The sequence below is a fragment of the Prionailurus viverrinus genome, chromosome B4, assembly GCF_022837055.1.
Source record: "Prionailurus viverrinus isolate Anna chromosome B4, UM_Priviv_1.0, whole genome shotgun sequence".
NCBI lineage: Eukaryota > Metazoa > Chordata > Mammalia > Carnivora > Felidae > Prionailurus > Prionailurus viverrinus.
This window is the reverse complement of record NC_062567.1, coordinates 38,291,810-38,317,360: the sequence shown is the minus strand read 5'-3', so window position 1 is coordinate 38,317,360 and position 25,551 is coordinate 38,291,810. Positions and strand designations below refer to the sequence as shown.

Here is a 25,551-nt window from a genome sequence, read left to right as displayed (position 1 = left end):
GTGAAGTTTTGGGAATACTGTTACCACGTTGCTCTTTTAAAATTTCCTTTTTATGTATGCACAAGAGTGAACTATTATAAAAATCTGTATCTATATAAATCTACACTTTCAATAAATACAAAATAAAAATTCTAAGTGATAAGAAAGCATTGTGTCAGTTTTTTTTTTCTTAGCGGAAGCTAAAATAATGGTAAGTTTTACAACAGATAGTGTCCAGGCAAGGGATAATAGTCTAAAGTGAGAGTAGGACAGTGATACGAGGGCAACGAATCCTTGAAAAACTAAGAAGGAAAGATCCACTCAGCTTGGTGAGTTATCAGAGGAGGGGTACAGATGAACGGGGAAGGAAATCTAGGGTGGTTTCTAGGTTTCTGGTTTGGGCAACTGAGTCAGTGTGGTAGCCTACCTGGGAGGGATTACAGGGGGAGTTCGATTTAGGATAATTCATTGCACGAGGAGCTTGCTGGCTATGTTGAAGGAAAAGGATGAATAAAGCCTTTCTAATTGCTCTGGAGGGACAGAACCCCGCGTCTGGTACTGGGTCTTGAGGACTTGGGGCTCAGCCATTATGGATTCTGTACATCAGAGTTGTTTGTGAGAGGTGGGTAGGTAAGGCGGAGCGCCGACCAGGTCTGCTCGCCTGTGAGCTGAACCTCTGTGAGCGGAACTGCCTCTACACCCAGCACGCTGGTGTCTAGGTCACTGCGAGCTGAGCCCGCCCGCGGCTGTGATTGGCTGGTGCTGCGAGCGCCTGGGGTCGTGGGCGGGCCCGGGCTGCAGAAACTGCTCAGCGATTGGCTGCTAGGTACCCAAAAGGCCTTAAATCAAACTGTTGGCGCCTCCCTTCCAGAGAGCTGGCGCGTTTTTCCATCTAGTCCCGTCTCTTAGTTAGACTAGTAAGCAAACGACAGTTGAAGTGGTCAGAGAACCGATCCCCTAAGCAACGGCTCTTTTCCGGAGTCGGGAATGAGAGGGGAGAGCTGGGATTGGCCAATTTGTAGGGACGGGGCGGGCTTGGCTTTATTCGGGCTTGGCTTCTGGACTGGCGCCTGTCCTGGGCTCGGATTGGGCTGCGGGATTGTCTACGTTACTGGGAGGCGTGGCCGACACTAATAAAGAGTGAGGCCCGCGCGGCAGCTGCGGTACGTTCCACCGCAGCTAGAGCCCCGGGTGGTCAGGTGGAGGCGAAGCGCGGCACTTCCGTCGACTTCACCCGCAGCGGTCCCCCGGTCTGTAGTCTCGCCGCAGCCACGGGAGAAAAGACGGAGCCCTCCGCCGCCACAGAAATGTGAGTTGACTCTGGTGTGGGGGGCTCCACACTTCCTCGCCAACTCCCACCCTCAGCGCCAGACTCTGCGGGACGGAAAATGGCGCATTGCAGCAGCTGCAGCGACACGGGGAAGCACCACCGCGCGCCGCCCCCAGACCTGGCCACCCCTGGGGAGAGAAGGCAGTACCCCATTCCTGCAGCAGCCACAGCCAGCACCCCACGGGCGGGGTAGGGGCGCGGGGGTCCCACCTTCATTGCACTGTCTTCTCTCGCCTGCGGGGCGCCTCATTCAGGTCTCTGTAATAGTGAAGCCCGGGACCGGGCGAAGGTGGGGCATGGAGACACTGGGGAGGGGGTTCAAGACCCTTTCTTGTTGTCTAATTGTACTTGCGGCCTCTGGAAACAGTAATGAGTAGTGCACCTGCCAGTTAGTAACTTGGGTTGCCCTGCAATGTCTGGATTTATGTATGCCCCTCATCCCAACTGTGACGCGTTACCCACCTCTCCCACTCCCCTCTTGGCAGTACGCACAGGTCCCAAAACTTATCTGACAGTTCTTTGGCGCCAGGCGAGCAGCTCAGAAAGACTCAAGGGGCAGTGGCATGTGATTCCAAGCAGCCATTCATCTCAAGGCCACCTGTATAGGAGGTGTTTTCCTGTCGTTGACTCTTAGCCAAGTATTTGTTAGAGAAATAGAACCAAGGATCCCTGCCTTCCCCCAACAAATCAATTTAGTCTCTGACCATCTTCAACATCAGCCCCGTTCCCAAGATCCTGGGGGAGAACTGTGGCTAGACGAATCAAGTATTTCCCTGTCAGGACCACAATGAATTAAAAGATTTTTCTTTCTTATTACTGTCTGGAGTCCTGGCTTGGTCCTAGATATATTTGTGTTGCTTCTCCTAGTGACAAAAAAGGGAAAAGATTTCATTAAGGTTTCATATGGGTTATGACTACCCCTGGATATTTTATTGCTGAGTGTTCCCAACTTCCAACAAATAGTAAGTGAAATGGTCCCTTCAGATGCTTTGTAACCATTTCATTTTTCTTTATTTGATTTCTACAGTTTTAAATGTATGTGATATTCTATGCATTTTGGCCAAGCCCTAAGATTCCGTTTTTTGTTTTTTTTTTCCTCCTGCTTTGGGGAGGAGGGGGGATCCTTCTTAGTGGACTGGTTCCCAGTAGCAGGCATGTGGGATGAACTGAAGGAGATGGAGAGAGCATGGTGACTAGCAGGGCATCACGAGATCTCTGACCTTAATCTTGTCATTGGTGCCACCATACTGGACTGCTTCCAAGATCAAATACTGGCTGCTACATACTGAATTTTCCACCTTCAGAGAACTAGATTGCTTAGCTCAGTAGTAACACAAGAGTCTTTTGGCTTCCATGGCTTTGTGTATTTCTTTTCTTTGCTTCTTTTGTGCTTTAGAGGGAAATGAGAAAGTGATTTCTTGAATGGGGATGAGTCGGGTATAATCAGCTGGTAAAGCCTTTCTGAAGTTATTCTCTATTTTTTTAAGACCAAAAGAAATTCACTTAGGGAGGAAGAACTTCTGGGTATTCTATTGTGAGTAGTCAAGGCATTTCCTTTTGGTGACTTGTGATGGTTTAATTCCTAATGCTTTTGCTCTTGGACTGGGCCTGGGAGGTATGTTTTTGAGATTCTGCTTCCTGTTTGAGGAGTTCTTACTATAACATCTATTCTCCATCAAGTTTGAGAATCTCCCTCTGCCAGTGGAGTCTTCCTTGGGAGAGAAAAATCTCATGCCCGAGGTTAGACTTCTAGAAATTCTTTAGGAGATGAATTTAGCCTCCATTGTTGGGACATGGAAAGGAGCTTATGTTGAAGACCCTTTCTAAGGCTAAGGGAAAGTAAGAACAATCTCTGTGTATAGTAGTATAAACCAGGATTTCTCTTTGGGACATAAAGAACTAGGGGAGCCTCCTGAGACTTGATGCCAAATCTAGAAAAGGAAGGGACATGATGTTTGTGATGCATGTACATTGGGGACCATTACCCATATTTTTGCTTCCTGTCTATGTTCTTGGAACTGTTCTTGGAACAGTTTCAGAACTAGCACAATTGCTTTGGGCCCCAGTTCCTCCAGTTTACCTAAGTAAAACCCCCATCTTCTCTGCCCCAAACAAAGCAAGCTAACAGTCCTGACTCAACTCTACCTACAGAAGACTTGCCTTTGGTGATTTTCCCAAGTTGTCCTTATGGCAGTCCCAACATACTAATGATTGTGTGAAACAACTGTTAACCAGATCCTCTTAAGCAGGGTCTGTCGGCTTGCCCTTTCTTCAGGCTTTGTGTAAAAGAGCTGCTCAGTCCACAAGCTTGTCCTGAGGGTTTAGTCTTTTGTGTGAATTTCTCCTAACCTGGATAGGAATTTTCCACTTTGACTTCATGTGAAAGGCTTCTGACAGGAAAGTACCATCTAGTCTAAGACTGGCACATTTGTCCCCGTAGCCATTGTGCCAGAGGATATTTGAGTTTGGGTCAAAGGATAGCCCCAAGCAGGATCTCTTGATGCCATCCTGGATGTCCCTGAGCCCCATCTAAGTGTTGTTACAGGATTTTTCGTAACAGGATTGTTGTTACAGGATTTTTGGTTCTTCCTGTATGCTGCATCTTCTTACTTGGTGTTGTCAAGAAGTTAGAATCCCTTCTAGTTGCATATAACCTCATCACCTTGGCGTTGGTGATGGGGGTGAGAATACATGGGATTCCTTTCTGTCTTGGTTACGTTGTGTACTTGGCCCACTTCTCTCCACAGGTCTGCTCCGGCTCAGCCGCCCACTGAAGGGGCAGAAGGGGCTGCCCCAGGTGGGGGCCCCCCTGGCCCTCCTCCTAATACGACCAGTAACAGACGACTACAGCAAACCCAGGCACAAGTGGAGGAAGTAAGTGGAGAGCTTTGTCTCTGAGAGTTTCCAGCTGCTAGAAGTTTAGAAACTTCTTTTTTCTTTCTTTTTTTTAATAGAAGGGCAAGGCATTCTTGAGTTACATGGGGCCAGACTTGTGATTCCCTTGTTGTTCTTACCTCTGTCGCTAGCAAGGAAGCTTACTGGCTTTGTTTCTGCAACCTCCCTCAGGTGGTGGACATCATGCGTGTGAATGTGGACAAGGTCCTGAAGAGGGATGAGATACTGTCACAGCTGGATGACCGAGCTGACGCCTTGCAGGTGGGAGCATCACAATTTGAGAGTAGTGCTGCCAAGCTAAAGAGGAAGTATTGGTGGAAAAACTGCAAGGTGAGTTTTCTTTTTCTCTCTGCCTTTACTTCCTGGGCCTCACCTCTTAGAAGGCAAGAAAACCTTTGGGCGCATACCTTCCTTACCTCTAGTGGCACAGGATCTCTGCCCTGCAGAACTCGGGAGAAAACCTGAAAGCCTCCTTGAGATGCATTACCCTGAATTGGCCACCAGGGTAAGCTAGAGTATTCAGAACCACTAACTGGGGGACAGTGATACCCTGAGGAGTTTGGAAATGGTCAGTCAAGCTGTTTTTCCCCAAAAGATCCCTGGAAAAATTTCCTCTGGACATTCCCCACACACAACTAACCTCAGCATGATGGCTAGGCTAGATATATATTTAAATACCTGCAGCTTTTAGGAATGAGCTGAACACTTCATGATGAAAAATGAACTAGCTGGCTAAAGATCCCAAGTCTACACCTCCACTCGAGTTCCTTTCAAGGCCTTCGGGCAACAGGCGCTAAGCGAAACAGAGCAGGCTGCAGATGCTATAATGTTTCTGGGAAGCTTCAGATGTGGTGCAGGGTTAGGGTTAGGGTTAGGGTTAGGGTTATAGGTCTTTCCTCCTTCCCTAAATCCAAGGGCCCATTTTTGGTCAATGTTTCCTCAGATGATGATCATGCTGGGAGCTATCTGTGCCATCATCGTGGTAGTTATTGTAAGTAAGTATCGCTGAGGTTGCTGGTGGGGTGAAGAGGTGGGAAGGTCCTGGAGTCTTCTCCCAGCCCTGCCTGCCTGCCTGCCTGCCTGGGGAGTGGGGCTGCTCTGACTGAGGTATGGAGATCACTGCTGTGGGGTCATCACCCGGTTTGGGAGGGAGGAAGGTCAAGGACGAAGGACTTCCTAGATGGGCAAGCCTTCCCTCTGCAAGATATTGTGGGAAGATGGTCCCTCCTATTCTGAGGAATTGGGGCTATGCTGTTTGTCACTGGCTGGGCTTAGGGGAGACCATGGGGATGGGACACCTGCAACTGTAAGCCCCGACTGTCTAGTAACTTGATGTAATTTGCCCTCTTGTTTTCTCCTGTCTCTTTCTCTTTTCCATCTGGGACTTCCTGATTCCTGTGTCCAGTCTACTTTTTTACTTGAGAATGTGCCACCCCTTCCCTGTTCTCCATTGCCATCCAACTCATGTCCCCTTCCCTCTGTTTACTCTCTCAACAAACGTCCCCATCTACCTCCCTCCACCCCGTCCAGGCTTCTCCGTCTCCCACTCCTTCTTTTCTGTTGCTTTCATTTGCACTGTGTCCCTCAACACTAGAAATGCTGCTCGTGGCACCGTCCTGAAGTAACCACCTGAAGAGCAACAGCTGGCACCTTCCCCCTACCCCCTTCTTATGTACCCACTCAAGTTCCCCCAAAGCCAAAAAGAGTGGGAGGCCAAGAGAAGAGGAAGAGGTGTAGCTGGGGTGATATGCCCAAGAAGGTGCCAAGACCAGGGGGAGGAGAAGGGTATCTGGTGCCCGTGGTGCCACCAGGAAAGGCCAGGCCACTGGCAGGAGGAGGCTGTGAACAGCTAGAAGAATGGCAGCTCACTCAAGACTGCCCTGGTCACATGGGGCTCTTCTCCTAGGCCAGGCCTGCAGAGGATCCTGGGGTGGGCCCAGAGACCAACTTGGTTCTGGTGCGATACCCTTTTAGAAAGTCAAGCTTATTTTTGCAGTAATTTCTAATCTGTTAGTCCAAGATTTTCTATGTTGTCAGGGATATTACAACCTTTTGCTTTGTTTTCTGGAGACCTAGAGCACACACGTTAATTGCTAAAGTACCAGCTTCATTCCTATCCTAGATGCAGCCCCATAAGCTCATGACTACAAGGGGCTGTCTCTCATCCACATTTTCTGCAGCATTCTGTGTTGTTCCTGAGAATACCAAATATAGAGCCAAAGCTTGGGACTCTCCATTTTAATTGTTGGCATAGATAAAGAGAGAGTATGTGTTAATTCCAGAGAGACAATGAGTCAAGGACCCAATCTGAAAATAACAAGATTGGAAGAAGCTACCTCTTGCCTGCTTTTTGAGGAGGGTCCTGTTCCTCCCTTCCCATTGATAAAGTGTGAAGTGTTAGGAATGAGGGTCCTTGGACTCTCAGGGGCTCCTTTTCTCTACACTATTCCCAGCTACTTGCCAAAGGCAAGGACGAGGCAGGAGGTCCTTCCTGAGGGTAGCCGATTCTGAGTGTTCAGAGAAGTCCAATATACTTGCCAGCCCAGTCTCAGGTGGGAGGCGGGACGGTCTGTAGACAAGTGTGCTTGTGGACTGCTGGGCTGTCATGGGGCCCTCTCATCGAGAGCCACCTGTCTGTTCTTCCTGCACTGTATTCCCCTTCTAAACCACCTGTACCCATCTGAATGCCACTTTGCCTCCTTTCCTTTCCTCTGCGTGGTTTGTGGGGACAGACAGTGGAAGCTGAGGCGGCCACTGGTGGACTTCAGGATAGGGTGTTGAATGGAACAGACCCAGGTGTGAGGGGAGGAGGGCAGGCTGGGAACAGGAGGGGGAGCACCCATGACCCTTTATTCTTCCCGTCATCTGGCCCATGTGCAGGAAGAGGCTGAGGCCAGGCTGGGCTGGGTCTGGATGCCATTTTCCACGCAGCAGCATTTCATTGCGCAAAACCATCCTTCCTTTCCTTTTGCCCCCTTTTCCCACATTCCCTTCGTCCTGCCCCAGGGCAGGACTGAAGAGCTGGAAGAAAGCAGTCAGTGTACCCTCCCAACGGCCCCCCTCGAAGGTCTCCACTCTCCTCTGGGCTCCTCCTTGCCTAATGCAGGGGGTCACCGCTGGAGAAGAACCACCAGTGTCCTCGATGTGTCCCGAGCCTGGAGCCAATTCGCCCTCTTGGCCCACCTAGCCCTGTCACAGGAATTCTTTCCTGGGTTTCTGTCCCTCTGAGGCTCACCAGATGTAGTTGGCTTTGTTCTTTTGGGGATGTTTGCCCTTCTACTTTCTTTCTCACCCCACCCTGTACCCTCTTCTGTGTCTTTGCTGTCCCCCCCCCCCCCCCACCCCCTCAACCACCCATGTGCATGAGCAAATATGCAACCAAACCCTGGGACTTTGCAGTCAAATGAAGCCAAGCTTCCCACATCCCCTTCTTCTTTGGTTTGCCATGAGGCGATGTGGGGTTTCCACTGTTTGTCTGTCATCACCTCTGTCTTTTTTCCTACCCCCAACCCCACACTTGTATAGAATAATAACAGTTGTACTTCCACCAAAGGCATGTGGCATATTTACCAATCTCATGTATTCTGAACAAAGGCAAAAAATATAAATTCCTACCACTATGCTGACTTGGTTGTTGTTTGGGTTGGAGTCACTGAGGAGGGGCCAGGGTGGGGGGTTGTTTTCCTTCTCTAGTCTGATGTTGTGTGAGGCCGGAAGGCTGGCTTATGTGTGCCGTGTGGTCTTCTCGAGATGAAAGATGTGTGTGTTGGCAGAGGAAGTGGTCTCTGCTCTTGTTCGTACCTGGAGCAGCCCAACTCTTCCAGGTGCTAGCGAGAGGAAGTGATGGCAGGAAGCTGAGTGGGCATCTCGAACATCACCTCACAAACAACTGCAGGTTTTCTCAGACACCTCCTGTCCACCTCCTTCCTAGGTCCCCAGGCTGCGCGGCCTGTCCCGGGGGTGTGCCGAGATGAGTCCTCAGCAAACACGCCCGTTCCCCAGCAGCCTCACGTACAGTTTCCTTATGCCGAGTTCCACTGTGCTGACCAGACACAATTTAGAAATGGACGAAAAGAGACATCTTCCCCCTGCAGTTGAGGGACTGAGGAGTTTGTAGGTATCCTGAAATGCCGGGTAGCTGTCTAAAGGGGCACAACCTTAATTGCAGCTCAAGGGTACATAGAGCAACTGGCGTGGCGCCCCAGGGCTGCCTCTGAGGGCCTTCGTTTGACACCTTGAACACTCTGTGAGTCGGCGGCATGGCTAGGCTTGGGGACAGGGCTCATTTGGGTCCAGTGTGGGGAAAGATGGCAACGTGGAAAAGCTTTGTTTCTGAGGACACAAGGGGCTTTTATTTGGACAGAGTTCAAATGTTTGCATGTGATAGCCCAACCCCCACCCTTTTGCCCCCTGGCCCCTCACTTGCTCCTTTCTTAATGTCTTCCCATTTTCTTTTCCTACCACAGGCTTATTTTTAACCTCCACACAGACATTCTGCCTTCCCACCACCCTCTCACCTCTTCACGTTTTCTCCCTTGGTGTTCAGCCCAGGGACACAATGAAGGAAGGCAGAGACGTGCATAGAGCCAGAGCCCGAGCCCCTGTGACCTGTGCCTTCCTCATGCTTTTCTTCAGGCCTTTTTGATTTCTGACACTTGGCTAGGGTCCTTCTGGGAGAATGTGACTACTCTTTCTTCTTACTGAGGCAGGAGAGTGGTTACCGAGAGGGCCTCAGCGTCTTGGCAGACCTCGGTGAGGGAGCTAGGGGAAAACAAGGGGGTAGGAGGTTGGTTTCAGTTGGGGTAACCCCATAAATGGTGGGGGGATGGGCCGGGACTCGGGACACTTGGGTTTCATCCTTGGTCTGGGTGGGGAGGGGGCTACAGCTGGCTAATCTTCAGGTGAAGAGGGGCTGGGGCAGGGCTAAGGACCAGCAGGAACTTACCTGGCCATCTCTGGAGCCCCAGGAACAACAGTGTAAGAACGAAGAGGCTGCTGGCCAAGAGGACTCCAAAGGCCGTTTTCTGCTCTGTAGGTTGAAAGCAGCATAGGCAGGAATTAGTAGGCAGGAATCCTTTCTGAGCCCAAGCCAGATCCCCAGCGAGAGGAACAAAGGAGGGGGGGAGGGAGGGAAGGAGAGGGAGAGACAGACAGACACCCTATCACTGGTGAAGGAGCTCATAGCAAGTGTTCTGCTTTTGCCCAGGAACTGGGCGCACTGTAGTATTCATACTTGTTCAAGATTGTTGGGTGTCCGTGTGTTCCTCCACACGGGATTTCCTACCTCTTCCACGCTGGGACATTTTTAATTGCTTCACGAGAGCGATTTAGATTAGATTAATTGTTGACGGGTAAACTGGAATTTTGCAACTAGCTGGGGAATGGTGTAAGCTGAGGCAAAACTCCCAGCTTTTGGGAAACTTGGCAGTCTGGCGAGCCACCAAATGATGCCCAGTGTTCCTGGATGTTTGCATCTTTTGTTGAAAACCTTTCAATGACATTCTGTGACTTCAGCATGAAATTCCAGCTCTAAGGCCCATTGTGATCTACCCACTAATAGCCAGAGAGGGTTGAAGGCTGTAGGGGAGCCCATTTTTCATATTTTCTTTTTTACCATTTATGAGGTAGGTGACTTTGGGCAAATTTCTTAACATCTGTAAGTGCCAGTTTGCTCAACAGTAAAATGGGAGTTGTGATAATATATGTGACCGTACAGCTGAGTGCTTGATTCATGTAAATGCTCAATAAATGTAGTTACTTTCAAGCTTTAGAGCCACTTCTCTCTTTTCCCACACACCCTTGGCTCTAGCTGTGCAGTTCCCACATTTTCCTTAGACTTATAATTTGGCCATCAGATGTGCCCTTTTTCCCATCTTAGCTGTGCCCTTCCCACTGAGCTAGCTAGCTTGGCTTGAATGTCTCCTCCAGGCTGTCCTCTGACTGCCTAGTCAGTCCCTCCAACCTGACTAAGCACCTTGAGGGCAGGAACAATTCACTCTTGATCTCCCGCTGTCAGTACATCGCCTAGTACCCTGGAACCTGGGGTGTAATGATGCATCTCGGCATGTGGTGGCAGCTATGGAGGCTGCCACCTTGGGAAAGGAGCCAAGGCTGAACAAAGTGCTGAGGGAAACAGAACAAGGCCAAAGATGAGCTGGGGGCAGGCGAGCCATGAGCCCAAGTATGGAGGTGGGGAAAAGAGGGCACTCCTAGTACCTGGTGGGGCAACCCAGGTGGTGGACCTAAGGGGCTCCTCCAGGGAGATGTGGGAGACCTGGCAGGTGTAAGTGGTGCCTTCAGGGCCAGGTTCTGCCTTCAAGAAGGAGGAGACGCTGTAGGTGCCCGCTGTGCTTTGTCGGAGGCTGGAGAAGGAGGCCCCAGAGACGGGGACTGGGGCTCCACCTGGCTCTTCTCGGATCCACGTCACAGTCACGTCCAGAGGATAATAGCCAGCGATGTTGCAGATGAGGGTGGGTGGCAGTGCTTTGTTTGTCAAGCTTAGTTGTACTTTGGGGGAAGCTAGAAGAAAGAACGAGGAATCAGATTCCAGAGATATCCAGCCGGACAACAGAGTTGCCCAAAGCATTCTCTTCCTGCTGGGAGTGAGAGCGGGTTGTGGGAGCTCAGTGGAGTGCCAAGGGGGCTGTAATGGGTCCACTCTAGATGCGGGCCAGAAGGGGTGCGCCTTCCACAGGTAATTGAAAAGCAATAGGAAAACCAACGAAAGGTTGGCTTCTTATCATCACTATAAGCTGGCGATTTTAAAGGACGTCAGTGATGAAATACTCCTGCCAGTCAGACAGCCCCTCCATGGTTTGCTGCTGCTCCTTAGGATGTGCTCCAGAGGACGGAGGTACTTGGAGACAGCCAGCCAGGGCAGGGCAGCAGGCTCCTGGGCTGGGAAATTGCGTACTGGAATTACCCTGGAGTCTGACAGAGAACAGTCTGCACTTCTAGGATGGAGATGGCAGTTAGGTTGTGGCCATTCAGCCTGCTTCTCAGAAAATTGCCCTTGTGTTGGATGCTGTCCTGGAAAACACCTTCATAGGCATATCCCTTCCCCTCTCCTTGGAGAACCGAAAATGACCTCACCTTGGACGTGGAGCTGGACGATCTGTTGGGCTTGGTACAGAGAGGTGGTGATCTGGCAAATGTAGGTCCCCTCGTCCTTCAGGGTGAGGCTAGGCAGGGTGAGGGAGGCATCCCCGGCCAGGAGTAGCTGCTCTGACTCCAGGGAGGCACCCTCCCGCTTGGCCTGCTGCTGCCCCGTGGTCCAGCTGTACACCAGCTGGCCGTGGCCCTTATGTTGCAGCCGCCACTCCACGCCAGTCAGGTCTAAGCCCGGGGCCACGGAGAAGCCACAGTGCAGGGAGGCTGAGGACCCCAGCAGGAAATTCAGCAATGGGGTCTGTGTTGTCACTTGGAGCTCCACTATAGTGAGAAAAAGAAGGGTGACTGTGGGCTACTTCCTCGAGTCCACCTGATCGCTAAGCTGTGGGCATGTTGTGGGCGTATGCCTGCCCCTGCCTCCTTCCTGGACATTTCCCATCAGGTGCAACCACAAAATGGGGCACGTGGGTGGCACAGTTAGGCATCTGACCCTGGATCATGGCTCAGGTCATGATCTCACAGTTCATGAGTTCAAGCCCCATGTTGGGTTCTGCACTGATGGTGTGGAGCCTGCTCAGGATTCTGTCTGTCCTTCTCTCTGCCCCTCCCCTGCTTGTGCGCTCGCTCTCTCTCTCTCTCTCTCTCTCTCTCTCTCTCAAAATAAATAAATTAAAAAAAAAAAAAAAGATGGAACCACAAAGAAATGGTGCTGTGGAAAAGCAGCATGGCACACATGGTAATCCTAACTATTTTGGAGTCACTTACCTCTGGATAATCTGACGAAAGCTATGGACGTCTCACCAGAAAATTACACATGCAAAATTGTGTGTTACCATTGACCCTCAGGTAAGACCACTGGAATAGCAGCAAAAGCTTTGGAACCCTGCTTCTTCCACTTACTAGCTCTGTGACCTTGGGCAAGGCAGTAAGGGTTGCCAAGGTCATCTGCTTAAGGCGAAGCTGCTGCGAAGACTAAATAGGAATAAGATTTAAAAAGCACCTAGTGGTAGTATTTGTGCCAAACATGCTGAAGCTGAATCCAATGACGAAAACAATCAGACACATCCAAATGGTGGAATACTCTACAAGACAGCAGGCCTGGACTCTTCAAAATGTCAATGCTAGGAAAAGACTGTTCTGGAGTAAAGGAGGCTAAAGGCACAGGACAACTGAATGCATGACCCTTGTTTGAATCCTGGACTTAAAACAAAAACAAACTAGAACATTAGTGGGACCACTGGAGAAATTTGAACTTGGACTCTATATTGACAGTACTATTGCATCAATTTAAAAATTTCTTAAGTCTGGCGGCACCTGGGTGTCTCAGTTGGTTAAGTGTCTTGACTTCGGCTCAGGTCATGATCTCACGGTTCATGAGTTCAAGCGCCACGTCCAACTGTGCACTGACGGTATGGAGCCTGCTTGGGATTCTCTCTCTACCCCTTCCCACTTGTATGTGCGCACATACGCCCATTCTCCCTCTCTCTCAAAATAAATGAACATTAAAGAACATTTCTTAAGTCTAATGCTCAGTGGTGTACCAAGTAATGGTAGGAATGGACTGCCTTGGCAGGGAGGAGTGTTTTATCAGTGATAGTGTTCAAGATTGTCAATATGGTGGTGATGTAATGGTGAGAATATGTTCTTAAAGTCTTACACACTGTACTCCCTTATTGCCTGCACCACCCTAGACTGCTCCCCACCTTGATTTGCTGCCAAGGTGATGGTTTTGTGATTATGAAAGAGAATATCCTTGTTTTTGGTTATAAACTTTGTGTTATGAGCCAATACATGACATACATGGAAACATTTGGGGTGAAGTGTTGGAGTGTCTGCAATGTACTTTCAGTTCAGGGAGGGATACCTATCCTTTCATCTATCAAGAGAGAGAATGCGGCAAGACATTAATAATTGGTTGATACAGGGGCATCTGGGTGGCTCAGTAGGTTAAGCTACCAACTTCGGCTCAGGTCATGATCTCATGGCAGGTGAGTTCGAGCCCTGTGTCAGGCTCTGTGCTGACACCTCGGAGCCTGGAGCCTGCTTTGGATTCTGTCTCCCTCTCTGTCTGCCCCTCCCCTGCTCGTGCTCTATCTCTCTTTCCTTCAAAAATAAATAAACATTAAAAAATAATCGGGTGAATGGTATACAGGTGCTCATTACATTATTCTTTTACCTTTTTGTAGGTTTGAAATATCCCTACAAAAGGTAGAAAGACAGGGGGAATACCTCCCCCAAAGGGGGAATACCCTAGCATGGCTTAGGGGGAATACCTAAGCCATGCTAGGACTATGGCTGACACTGGACAGACATGAGAACCCCTCTTCTCTGCTGTGGCAGGGTAAAGTTAGGTTGAGTCTTCTGGGGCTTTCTAAGGATAAGAGGCTAGCCCCCTAATCTCTGGATCTGGTTGTCCTCTTTTTGGAGGCAAAATACTGGATTTGAGGAACTCTGGAGAAGCCTATCATCATGTTCTCAATTTCCTGTGTCCTCTGGGATGTACCAGGTTGGAAAGGGCAAGAACCAGGTTTTGCTAATAAGAGTTAATGAACAAATCCTGCATGTGCATCACTCTAATCATCTTGAAGCACCAGAACAGGCTGGCTTTCACCGCGATACAACTGGTGCTTGGTTTAATAAGACTGCTATGGACAGTGTACGTGAACAGAGCCTCGCATGTCATTTCCTCACACAAGGGAGGTGAAAATGATCCCAATCCAATCCTTTGGGTCTTTAGGAGAAAGGACTGAGGCTAGGGGACACCCTGAGATGACTGATGTGGATGGAAGTGTACTTATTCCCTTCCTTCTTCTAGTCCCCCATGAGCTGCCCACTTGAAAAAACCTACAACTTTATTTCTGCTACTTTTAATTTTCTCACCTGCAGTCTGCACCATCCCCTGGGGGCTCAGGGGCAGCTTCAGTGTGGGGTGCAAGACAGCCCCATTCTCAGCATCCCTGAGAAACTTCATCACCATGGAGACACTAGGTCCCCCTCCGGGTACCTGCACATTGGCGATGAACGAAGCTTTCTTAGTGGCCTGGAGGAAATAGTGGGAGATCTCACAGGACAGCTCCTTCCCGTTGCAGTCAGCATGGAGTAAGGCCTCGGCTTGAGGAATCTGTACCAAGTTCACTGGGGGAGAAGGGCAGCACAGAGGTCTAGTTGGATTGAGAACACCTGGGTCCGTGGGAAACAGGTGCGGTGGGTGTCCCCAGGAACTGCGCCGTCCCAGCGGAGGGAGCCCAGAAAGATTGAGACATAGGGTGGAGGGCTCTTACCTGAGGCCTCGAAGGTAACAGGTGGGTTGTCTTTGGCCAGTGTGCCCCCTTGGAAATCAGTGATGGCTTCCAGGGAGTCGTCATCCAACACTGGTACCTGCCTCAGCACGAGCAAGGCCTCCACCATGGTCCTACTGCCGGCAAGACTTCCAGGGTGCCTGTCTTCCTCCACCAGGAAGCAGTCTAGGACCACATCCACCTTCCGCCACTGCCTTTCTTCTGCAGGTTAAAGACAGGAGTGAGCACCCTCTTGCCCAGAGAGTTGCTTCTGTACTCGCCTCGCACTCCAACTGTGGAGTCATCAAGGAAGGTGTAGAAGTTGTCATCCAGGGTCCTAGCTGTCTCTGTGTCCCTCTCGTCACCCCCAAACCAGCTTTCTGGGAAGCACCTGCTAGTCCAGGCACATACCTGGTATGAATTAAAGTCCTGATTTACATTGGTCAGGAGAGTTTATGTTTTTATTCTCATTATAACTGCCAGCCAAAAAACTCTCTCTTCAGTCAAAGGAATTCTCGGCAAAAGCACATAAATGAGCAAAATCGCCACTGGGAGAGGAGACAGGCCGCCCGTGTGGCGAGGGGAGTTGGCACAATTTCCCAGCCAGCCCACTGGGTCTACTCAGCTTTCTGCGGTTACAGGTGGCCTTCCCCTCCCCCACCTCCAGGGCACACCTCCCGGGGATTTCCCAGCTTTCCGCTTGGGAAGGTGTCTGCTCCCAGGCAGTGCCCTCTCCACTAGGCCCCCCACCGCATTCCCCCGGAGGCCTCTCTTCCTTTGCCCCTTTCCCACAGGCTGCGGCCTCCTCCCCAACACCATTGGTTCCTTATTTAGCCAGCCTTTCTCCTGTTGGGCTTAGGAGGCTGCTGGAAGCCGGCCCCCTCCCCCCACCCCCTTCCCCTTCTGGAATCTCGGGGTGGGTGGGTCCCTGGTGCGCCCTGGGCCCAACACCCCCACCCTCCTCTTCCCTCCCCCTCCCCCCACTCCGGCCGGCGCTCCCCGCTCACCTGGGTCTGCCGCCACGCGGGACAGGGCCAGGCAGAGCAGCAGGCACCAGCCCTGCCCCGCGCCCATGGGGGCTGCGCTGCCACCCCTCCCGCCCCGCCCCGCCCCGCCGCCCTTCCCCACTGCTCCGGCGGGCGCGTCCCGGCTGGAGAAGAGGGGCTCTCCGAACCACCCTTTCTGGCCTGTAGCTTTCTCTCCAGCCCTTGGCCTCCTCCTCTTTCGCTTTCACTTCGAGTGTCACCGCGGCTGCTTCTGCCTGGGAGTGAAACCACTAACTAGGCGCGCGTGCCAGCGTCGTGATCACGGTTCTCCTTTCTTCCCCCGCCTCCCGCAAATCCTCTCGTTCTGTCAAGACCTGACTTCAACGGCATGCACCCTTGGACCCCCCACCCAAGAGAGCGGAGCCGAAGTAAGGGAGGGGGTGGGGGGAGGCAGAGACCGAAGCCAGAAGCAGGATCCCCAGGAGCCTGGGAACCTTTCTTCATTTTCGGTTGGTGCCACACCCCCTGGCGGTCTTCCTTCGGCGACTGGGGCGGGCCCCTAGCACCAGTCCGCCCGAGAGAGCTCCTCCTTCAGATCCCGGATCTGGGAGTGGCTGGCGCCCAGAGATTGAATTTCAGAGCGCGCGCGGAGAGCATCGGTGTGTGGCTGGCCGTCACTTTATTTTGCCGAATTTCTACGTCAGTGATACAGCACGTGGGGGTTCGTAGGCAGAAGTGTGTTTTCCAGCTAGGGCCTCAGCCCTCCAGTGCAGCGCAGGGGCGAAGCCGGCTGAGCCAGGGCACACTCGGGCTCCTGTGACCCACCCTCCACCGCATCCCCTCGTGTCCTTGTCACTGCCAGTCTCCAAAAGGCACGTTCTCAAGTCTGCACACAGGATAGGGTCCTGATAAGAGGATGGTACTGAAACCGGGGGTGCCAGGTCTCATTCGGCTCATCGGCCTGGGTGGCCGATGGGGTGGGACTGAGGCTGGGATTTTATTGTAGTGATGACCTCCCCACCCCCCAAGGCGAGCACGCTCAGGGGTAGGAAGCAGGCTCTGGTTTTCGGTAGTCTTCCTGAATGGGGATGGCGCCGCCCTCTTCCTCTCTGGGGCAGCTGTAAGGACAAGGCTCTGCAGGCATCACTGGACTTTCTTCTTTGTCTGCAGGAGGAGAATCAGAGGCAGTAAAGGTGGGGGGTGGTGAAGAGCGTGGACATGAGCAAAGGAGGGCTAGTTTGGGGGAGGCTGGCAGGGGGTGCCGACGAAGAGGCGAGAGAGAAGGTGGGAGCAAGGGTTGGTAAAGATGGTGCGAGGGAGGCTTCCGAGAGGTTCCAGGCATGGATGGCGGGGCTAAGGAAGTAGGGTGGGGTGCAGGGACAGGACTGGAGACCTGCATTTTGTCTCTTACTTAGTCCATTTTTTCTTTGTTGATGGAGGCACAGGGCTCCGACCATGGTGAAAGCAAGAAACATTCCAGAGAGGACCACAAAGATGCGGATGCAGTCTGTGCTGCACAGGGACCTTTGGGCTGTGGTAGACAGGGGCCACACAAGTGTTTTGGGGGAGGGCCTAGGTCTGGACTCTCCTCAGCCCAGGCCTCCTGTTACCCATCTGCCATCTCTCTCTCACCCCGATCCCCACTGCTACCATTGGACTAAGTCCTTTCCTAATCCTTAGATTCTGCTTCTCCTACTTCTTACTCCTACTCCAGGAGCTTTCTGGCTGACTTCCCTCTCTTGTATGCATTCTCTCTGGGGGTGGAGAATGGGGAGGAAACTCACGTGGTCCGTGGGTAGAGAGAGCTGGGGCAGGCAGCAACCTGAAATCAGCTAGAGTTTGCACCTGCCGGACTGTCCCGGCCTCTGGCATCTCTGGAAAAGAGACAGGGTGAGCAGCAGCAGGGCACCTCCCAGGGCACAAGCCTGGGCTGAATGAAGGCCTGAGGCCTAAGAGGCGCTGGGTGAGATGGGAAGGCTGACCAGCTGGCCAGGCAACTTATGTGGGGAGGGTGCTGGTTGGGGGGGGGGGTGTGACCCTTATCCCTGTGACTGGACAAAGTATTGCCTGGAACTTACTTTTGGCGTAAGGTAAGTGGGTGGGTTGTGGGTGTGGGCCTGGGACCTGAGATGGACGAGGTGTCAGTGAGGGGTTTGAAGGAGGATCACACTCGGTACACTCCTTGTCCCTGCACTGCCAGCCCTTGGGACAGGCACACTCTGCATTGGCGGTGAGGGTGCAGTTTCGAATGAGGAGACCTGGGGACAGAGGAGGGCAGGAGGAACACGAGAAGCTCAGGCCTCAGAGACCTGCAAGGTGCGCTCGCTAAATCCTATCTTGAGCTGCCGTCCCAGACCCGGCTCCCGGAACTCCTGCCCCATCTACACAAGGGCCTGCCCCTCCCTCGCTGTCACCCAGTGCCTCTGCCTTTATTACTATTGCCATGAAAGGAAAAATGTAGACCTTTTAGAAAATTCATGCTTCGGAAATGCAAACTGGAAAAAGTAGAAACAGCTTGCATGATATTCTCTCTTATTCACTGATACTTTTATAACTTCTTGAAGTGTAATTTACTTACAGTGAGGTACACAGATCAGAAGCGTCAAGCTTGAGAATTGCTACAAATTGGACCCATAGACAAGAGAAGCAGAGTTCCTTTCTAGTCACTACCTCCTCCCACCCACACATAACCACTATCTAGCCTGACTTCCTAACACTGTGAGTTCATTTTGCTTCTTTTTGCACTACCTTTGTGTAGTCATGCGTGTGTACTTACTTGTATCAGGCACTCTTATTCAATCTTTGTGAAATTCATCCACATTGTAACCATAGGCTATTCCTTCTCCTGCTGTATAGTATTCCACTGTATGAATTTCCCATGATTCAGTTATCTATTCTACTGCAAATGGCACGTGGGTAGTGTCCAGTTTTTAAGCAATCAGGAATAGTGCTGCTATGGTCCCTGATAGGTTTTTATTTTTTAATTTGTTTTTAAATGTTCATTTTTGAGAGGGGGGAGGGGCAAAAAGAGAGGGAGAGAGAGAATCTCAAGCAGGCTCTGAGCTGGCAGTGCAGAGCCCGACGCGGGCTCAAACCCACAAACCGTGAGATCATGACCTGAGCTGAAATCAAGAGTTGGACACTTAAGCAACTGAGCCACCCAGGTGGCCCCCTGATAGGTTTTTAACTTTACTAGAGATTTACTTCATTACTAACACACTTTGCCTTTTAAAAAAATTTTTTTTAAATGTTTATTTATTTTTGAGAGACAGAGACACAGACAGAGTGCAAACAGAGGAGGGCAGAGAGAGAGGGAGACACAAAATCTGAAGCTGGCTCCAGGCTCTGAGCTGTCAGCACAGAGCCCGATGCAGGGCTCAAACCCACAAACCATGAGATCATGACCTGAGCTGAAGTCGGACACTCAACCGACTGAGCCACCCAGGTGCCCCTACTTTGCCTTTTAAATAGAAATGTTATTCAAGTGTAGAGGTCGGGTGCTGAATGACTGCCAATAAATTATACTAGAGGAGGAGGATGTGAGGGGTTCTAGTCTGGGTTGGACTCACAGGTGGTTGGGGTTAAGAAGAGGAGGGTGATTCTGGGGAAGGCATCGGCACCCGGACTTGGGCCAGGTTTGCCCATGGACTGGTGGGACCTTAGGACAGTGCACTCATGGGGAACCAGGGAGAAGAGCCCCCACAGGCAAGGAGGGGTACAGAAAGGAAGGCTGGAAGATGTCGAAGATTCCTACTAGTACTCTAATATTCCTTTAGCATGTGCTTATTGTGAGGAAAGGGAGAGGGACACAAATTCCTTCTTCCCATCCTTAGGTCCCTAGGACTGCTTCTTTCTGAATTTTGACTCGTAGTTGCTACTAGAATTTGGTTTCCTTGTGGCTTACCAGGAATTGTGAGCCAGCCTGGACAAGGATCTGCAAGAAGAGAACAGTGATAGGGGAGAGGAGAAGAGGTAGGCAAAGGTGAGGAAGATCACCTCAGACCCAGGAGGGGGTGGGCAGGAGGGTATCTGCCCAAAGGCAAGAGAAGGGTTAAGGAGGGGGCTGGGCTTGGTTACAATGGAAAGCGTGCCATTGTTTTTAGTGAGGAGTATCCAGAGACCTGGGAGTTCTTTTCACCTTGTATAACCTGTGCCCCAAATTCCAGGCGAATTTTAAGCACTTTTCCATCTTACCCATGGGAATACTGAGGTCCAGAGGGGGCCAAACTCATTCAGCCTCACCCCTGGCCACCGTCACCTGGAGTCCCTCAGCCAATTGCTGCCTGAGAGTTTTGGGGGCCTATGGGCTGAGTCTGAACCGCCTGGTCTGGAACACAGCAAAGGGAGTTCAGGCTGGTTCAGTATTGGGAAAAGGCCTTTTGGCGGGGCCTGCAGAATGAGTGGGTGGACTTTGACTAAAATAATTCCAGGGGTGCCTGTGTGGTTAAGTCGGTTGGGCATCCTACTCTTGGTGTTGGCTCCAGTCATGATCTCACAGTTCCTGAGATCAAGCCCTGAGTAGGGCTCCGTGCTGAGCATGGAGCCTGGTTGGGATTCTCTCTCTCCCACTCTCTCTGCCCCTGCCCTGCTCGTGTTCACTCTCTCTCTCTCTCTCAAAATAAATAAACATCAAAAATAAATAAATAATTCCAACCCTGCTGGGGTTGCTGACAAGAAGAGAAAAGCATCCATTAATATATTTTTAAGTTGAGTGGACTGAGGAATACTTCTTGTGTATTTGAGATGTTGGGTTTTTTTTGACTTATTTGCAATGGCAAACCTTTTTTCGTTTGTTTTTATTTTTATTTTTTAATATTTATTTATTTTGAGAGAGAGAAAAAAAGAGGGGGAAGACCAGAGAAAGAGAGAGGGAGAGAGAATCCCAAGCAGGCTCCGTGCTGTCAGTGCAAAGCCCGATGTGGGGCTAGAACCCACGAACTGTGAGATCATGCCCTGAGCCGAAGTTGGATGTGCAACTGACTGAGCCACCCAGGTGCCCCAAGGGACCACTTTAAAGTCTGCTGCTCTATCTGGGCTGGCACACAGATTCTGAAATTCTAGCTAAGATGCAGAAATAATAAAAGAATTCACATCAGCTGCATATGTTACTTCTTCATTTAAAAAAGATAAAATTACTGGGGTGCCTGGGTGGCTCAGTCAGTTAAGCATCCGACTTCAGCCCAGGTCATGATCCTGCCCTTCGTGGGTTTGAGTCCCACGTCAGGCTCTGTGCTGACAGCTCGGATGGAGCTTAGAGCCTGGAGCCTGCTTCAGATTCTGTGTCTCCCTCTCTCTCTCTCTGCCCCTCCCCTGCTTGCACTCTGTCTCTCTGTCTCCCAAAAATAAATAAATATTAAAAAAATTTTTTTAAAGATAAAATTACAAAATAAACAAGAAATATAGGCCACATACATATTCATTTTCCTAAATTGGCTGTTGTGCAAAAAAAAAAAAAAAAAAAGAAAGGATGTTACTCGACTGGCTGGTATTGTTATTTCCTTAGGGGCACCTGGGTGGCTCAGTCAGTTGAGCCTTCAGCTCTTGATTTTGGCTCAGACCATGATCTCATGGTTTGTGAGATTGAGTCCTGAGTTGGGCTCCGTACTGACAGCTTGGAGCTTGCTTGGGATTCTCTCTTTCCCTCTCTCTCTCTCTGCCCCTCCCCTGCACTCTCCCTCTCTCTCTCAAAATAAATAAAAATAAATATTAAAAAAAAAAAAGAAAGGGGGCGCTTGGGTGACTCAGTTGGTTAAGGGTTTGACTCTTGATTTTGGCTCAGGTCATGATCTCACAGTTTGTGAGTTCAAGCCCCACATTGGGCTCTGTGCTGACTGTGGAGCCTGCTTGGGATTCTCTCCCTCTCTCTGCCTCTCCTCTGTTCTCTCTCTCTCTCTCAAATAAATACAGAAAGAAAGAAAGAAAGAAAGAAAGAAAGAAAGAAAGAAAGAAAGAAAAGAAGGATGTACTCCAAGTTCCAAATGAATGTGCACTTCAGACGCAGCCAATTCATCAGTGGGGGTTTGCTCACCTGAAATCTGGGACCTAGGACCACCTCCCTTTTTTTTCACTTCCCCTTTATATTGTCATGATCTGAGTTGTGCACCCATTCTCCGCAGCTCCCCAAATTCTGCTTACCCCATTCCCTGTAACGCTAGAGTTCTCTCCACATCAATATGTGCCCTGCCCAGGGCACCCCATTTCCCAGCATTGGCTCCACTTGCAGTAGCCTTGAAGTGACAAGCTCTGACCTCCCTCCTCTTTGCTTCTCCATCCCCGGCTCTGCCACCTGGATCCCCCAGAGGTTTGCCCATCTCACCAGAGTTACAATGCCGACAACTCTCACAGTGGCGCCGGATGTGGTGGTCTGGTGAGAAGGAGGCCCCCGGTATGCATGGATCACACTGAGCAGCCTCTCCGTGTCTGTCACAGTCCTTCACCAGGAAAGTCCCTGTGAGCGGAGGTCCGGGTCAAGGCCCAAGGAAGGCCGCTTCTCTGCCCTCTTCAAGGTGGCACCGGATTCCTCTCCTTGCTGGAACTCAGATGCGCTCCTCACTGCCCTTCACCCCAAACCCCTGGCAAGGGCTCCTCTCTTACCTGGCTTACACATCTGGCAGCACAGTTGTCCCTGGGCCCAGTAATGCTTCTCTGGACAGCACTGGGGGGCCAGGGTAGCCGAGAGCCCTGCCAGGGTCCCCAGAATCCACAGCCAGCAGAGGGGTGGCCGGGCCATGGCTGTTGCCCAGGGGAGCTCTTTCTGCACTCCAGCCACTGACCTCTGGGCTCTGCGGACCTGCTGCCCCCAGCTGGGTGCGGGCGCCTGCTCTCTGCACCTCCTGGGCAGCAGCTGTAGGTGCTCTTCGAGTTGCTGGTTTCAGGTGGCAAGCCAACCTTTGATGGCAGCTGAAGCTCTCTGGTGGCTGTTTTTTTTCTCAAAGCAGTGACTTCCACCCCCTCCCCCTTTTCCATGTACTGGGTGCTGGGTGTGGGGAGAGCATTAAAGGGCACGCTCTGTCAGAAGACTTGCTGCTCTTCAAAGGCATCCACCACCTCCAACACGCTGGCCTCTGTGCTCGCTAAGAACTTAACCCATTCGTGCCGTCCTCTTTTACCCAACGTTGGATGCGTGGGGCACTGACCTCTCCTATTCACGCACTTATACACGTTATGCCCACATCACTCCCTGTTCACAGCTTACAAACTCTTGATGGTTTAGAGGAGGAAGGGGAGCCTGAACTGAGTACAGGCCCACAAACCTTTATCTGAAACAGTTGGGGTCAGATAAGTTTCTGAACTCAGAATTTTTCAGACTTGGGGGAGAAGCTAGCACCACAAGATGCCTCATGGGGCCGGGGTAGCACTCACACTCAAGCACAACATTTCTGTAGCAAAGCTATTGAATATTTAAACTAAGTGGGGGTTGGGGCACCTGGGAGGCTCAGTTGAGTGGTTGAGCGGCTGACTCTTGATTTTGGCTTGGGTCATGATCCCAGAGTCATGATCTCATGGTTGTGGGATCGAGCCCTGTGTCAGGCTCTGTGCTGGGGCATGGAGCCTGCCCAAGATTCTTTGTCTCTTTCTTCCTCTGCCCCTCTCCCCCACTTTCTTTCTCTCCCTCTAAAAAATAAAAACAACAACAACAACAAAATTAAGTGGGGATGGATAGGACTGTAATTAACCCTTGCATCAACCGAGGTCTGGTTTTATGGCCAAAAGACTGCTACAGAATTGTTCAGAACTGCAAACCAGGGATTTAAACCGGTTCCCTCTCTGCCGGACTCTGCAAGGAAACGACATGTGATCTCATCTAATCTTCCTGCCAACCTGTGGGATGGGGATCACGCCTGTCCATTGGCCCTCCTTCCTCACCTTACTACCGTCTTTACCCTCCCTTCCCACCCCCACCTCCAGCTGTGCCCATCCCTGGTGTCCTGGAGCACCTGGGGCATTTCCCTTCCCAGCTTAGTCATGTGGGGTTAGACTCCTCTGGGTCTTAGACTCCTCCTTGCTCTGTCCTCCTGGAAAAGCTGATCTGGGGATGTTAGAGCTAGCTGGGCTTTTCCCTCTTTGAGTCCTGGGAACACATGGCTTATTTCTCCAGGCCACGTTTCATTCAGGGGCCTCGCAGTTGTTTTCCGCTCTGCCCATAAAATGTCACACTTCTGTGATCTCACTTGTTAGGTCTGTTTTCTCTCTCGCCCTGGTTTCCTTTCTCTTCATATTTTCCATCCTCCCGCCTTTCCCCAGCCCCCTCTTCTCTTCAAGAGGGTCCTCCCAAGTGGGAAGCCACGTTTGAGTGTGATCTGAAGAATGACTTGTACCCAACCATCCTTTCCACTATCTGGGCAGGGTGCCTGAATTCCCACCTCAGAGTGTGAACCGTGGGATCTGAGGCTTGTGCCGTCACTACCAGTCCTGCTGCTCCCTGGATTATGGTCACTGTCTTCACTGTGAATCTTAAATCTTGGTGGGCATGGGGAGGTGGGGGACTGTGGGGATGGATGACCCCATGCAGGAACAATGGGCAGTTGGGACCTTTACAGAGAACTTACCCAAAAGGGATTTGGGGGCCCTGGGAGGACTGACTAGTCATGAGCTGCTCAGCCATGCGAGGGAGGATTCCGTGCTCTGAGCTAGGGCCCATCGTCCCCTCTCCGTGGGGGCAAGGGCAGGAGCAGGGTCTGCCTGGCTGTCCTGGAGTACCCTGGCCAGGAGGAGGAAAGCCAGCTTTCTCGACCTCACTTTCCTCTGGGCAAATGGAATGACCTCATCTCCTGCGTGCTGTGCTGTTTGCATCAATTTCTGGCGAGTCTTGGCCTTTCCTGGACTGGCTCCCTGGACAGTTCCTTCCTTTTGTCCACAGACCCTGTGAGTGCAACCTGCTGACCTCTCCTTCAGAATCTTCTACTACCACATTCTCTTTTGGGGTGCAGCTTCTCTCCACACCTGCTGGCACAGAGATACATATTCTCTTCTCAACATCTCCTTCCTTCTCTTGCATCTCCAGAGACAGGCCCACAGAAGACTTTTCTTTTGGTGATATTTGTTACTTTTTTTTTTTTTTAAGTAGGCTCCATGCCCAGTGTGGGGCCTGAACTCATAACCCTGAGATCAAGAGTCACATGCTCTATCGACCAAGGCAGCCAGGCACCCCTGATTTTCATTACTTTTGAGGGCCTGACTAAACTCTCGATCTGGAGCAGTGACCATAGCCTGGATGTCAGCTGGGGCCACTCTCCTCCTCGACATCTAGGTAAGACACTGCTCAGCTTCCAAGCAGGGCAGGTCCTGGGCAGAGTGGGGAGGAGACAGGACCGTCTACTGGATAAATTTCAGTGGGTCAGCTGTTACGGTCACCTCTCGTTCCTACTCCTCTTTCAGCTAAAGTCCTGTTCCTGCTTCTGTGCGCCTGGCTGTTCCCTTACCTCTGCTAGCACAGGTTCCAAATTTGAGACACCGGGCTTTCTTGAATTTTCCAAACCAGCTATAAACAGAAGCTTGTCAGGTGTGGCAAAACTTTTACTGAAGGTTTTTTTGTTTTTTTTTTTTTTAAATTTTAAAATATTTATTATTGAGAGATAGAGACACAGAGTGTGAGCGGGGCAGGGGCAGAGAGAGAGGGAGACACAGAATCTGAGTCAGGCTCCAGGCTCCCAGCTGTCAGCACAGAGCCCGACGCGGGGCTCGAACTCACGGTCTGCGAGATCATGACCTGAGACGAAATCGGACGCTCAACCGACTGAGCCACCCAGGCGCCCCAGAAGGTTTTTTTTTTAATGTTTATTTTTGAGAGAGAGAGAGAGCAGGAGAGCAAATGGGAGAAGGGCAGAGGGAGATGGGGACAGAGGATCTGAAGTGGGCTCTGTGCTGAGAGCAAAGAGCCCAATGTGGGGCTTGAACTCATGAACTGTGAGATCATCACCTGAGCCAAAGTTGGACACTTAACCGAGTAAGCCACCTAGGCACCCCTGAAGGT

The 25,551-nt window shown here is 51.1% G+C and overlaps 3 protein-coding genes across 7 annotated transcripts; 1 reads left to right on the top strand and 2 right to left on the bottom strand.

The window, feature by feature from the left end:
* Positions 1–841: 841 nt before the first annotated feature.
* On the top strand, positions 842–8,464 carry VAMP1 (vesicle associated membrane protein 1). Its single transcript, XM_047866071.1, has 5 exons — positions 842–1,288; positions 4,057–4,183; positions 4,376–4,534; positions 5,148–5,199; positions 8,136–8,464. Coding segments are annotated over exons 1-5 (507 nt in total). The 5' UTR covers positions 842–1,286; the 3' UTR covers positions 8,303–8,464.
* A 359-nt stretch (positions 8,465–8,823) lies between these two features.
* TAPBPL (TAP binding protein like) lies at positions 8,824–16,225 on the bottom strand. 2 transcript variants are annotated; one of them, XM_047866065.1, is made up of 7 exons: positions 16,037–16,225; positions 14,596–14,814; positions 14,195–14,449; positions 11,297–11,635; positions 10,421–10,723; positions 9,150–9,233; positions 8,824–8,965 (listed from the first exon to the last, which is right to left on the bottom strand). In XM_047866065.1, exons 1-7 carry the CDS (start codon positions 16,080–16,082, stop codon positions 8,922–8,924), a joined length of 1,290 nt encoding a protein of 429 aa, XP_047722021.1. In that variant the 5' UTR covers positions 16,083–16,225; the 3' UTR covers positions 8,824–8,921. The 2 variants fall into 2 exon arrangements, with proteins under 2 accessions (XP_047722021.1, XP_047722020.1); XM_047866064.1 differs by having other exon boundaries at positions 15,600–16,090.
* A 13-nt stretch (positions 16,226–16,238) lies between these two features.
* On the bottom strand, positions 16,239–22,537 carry CD27 (CD27 molecule). 4 transcript variants are annotated; one of them, XM_047866068.1, is made up of 6 exons: positions 22,173–22,519; positions 21,895–22,026; positions 17,657–17,836; positions 17,363–17,452; positions 16,990–17,109; positions 16,239–16,742 (listed from the first exon to the last, which is right to left on the bottom strand). In XM_047866068.1, exons 1-6 carry the CDS (start codon positions 22,306–22,308, stop codon positions 16,618–16,620), a joined length of 783 nt encoding a protein of 260 aa, XP_047722024.1. In that variant the 5' UTR covers positions 22,309–22,519; the 3' UTR covers positions 16,239–16,617. The 4 variants fall into 4 exon arrangements, with proteins under 4 accessions (XP_047722024.1, XP_047722026.1, XP_047722023.1 ...); XM_047866070.1 differs by lacking the exon at positions 16,990–17,109 and having other exon boundaries at positions 22,173–22,524; XM_047866067.1 differs by having other exon boundaries at positions 16,603–17,109; positions 22,173–22,527.
* Positions 22,538–25,551: the final 3,014 nt, after the last annotated feature.

Coding starts and splice junctions, on each gene's coding strand:
- VAMP1 (XM_047866071.1), top strand. Junction 4,184..4,375: donor CCCAGGCACAAGTGGAGGAA/GTAAGTGGAGAG, acceptor AACCTCCCTCAG/GTGGTGGACATCATGCGTGT. Junction 4,535..5,147: donor ATTGGTGGAAAAACTGCAAG/GTGAGTTTTCTT, acceptor ATGTTTCCTCAG/ATGATGATCATGCTGGGAGC.
- TAPBPL (XM_047866064.1), bottom strand. CDS start 15,666: ATGGGCGCGGGGCAGGGCTGGTGCCTGCTGCTCTGCCTGGCCCTGTCC. Junction 14,450..14,595: donor TGTTACCTTCGAGGCCTCAG/GTAAGAGCCCTC, acceptor CTTCTCCCCCAG/TGAACTTGGTACAGATTCCT. Junction 9,234..10,420: donor CACCTGGGTTGCCCCACCAG/GTACTAGGAGTG, acceptor TTCAACCTACAG/AGCAGAAAACGGCCTTTGGA.
- CD27 (XM_047866067.1), bottom strand. CDS start 22,308: ATGGCCCGGCCACCCCTCTGCTGGCTGTGGATTCTGGGGACCCTGGCA. Junction 22,027..22,172: donor CTGCCAGATGTGTAAGCCAG/GTAAGAGAGGAG, acceptor CTCCGCTCACAG/GGACTTTCCTGGTGAAGGAC. Junction 17,453..17,656: donor CCACTTACCTTACGCCAAAA/GTAAGTTCCAGG, acceptor TCTCTTTTCCAG/AGATGCCAGAGGCCGGGACA.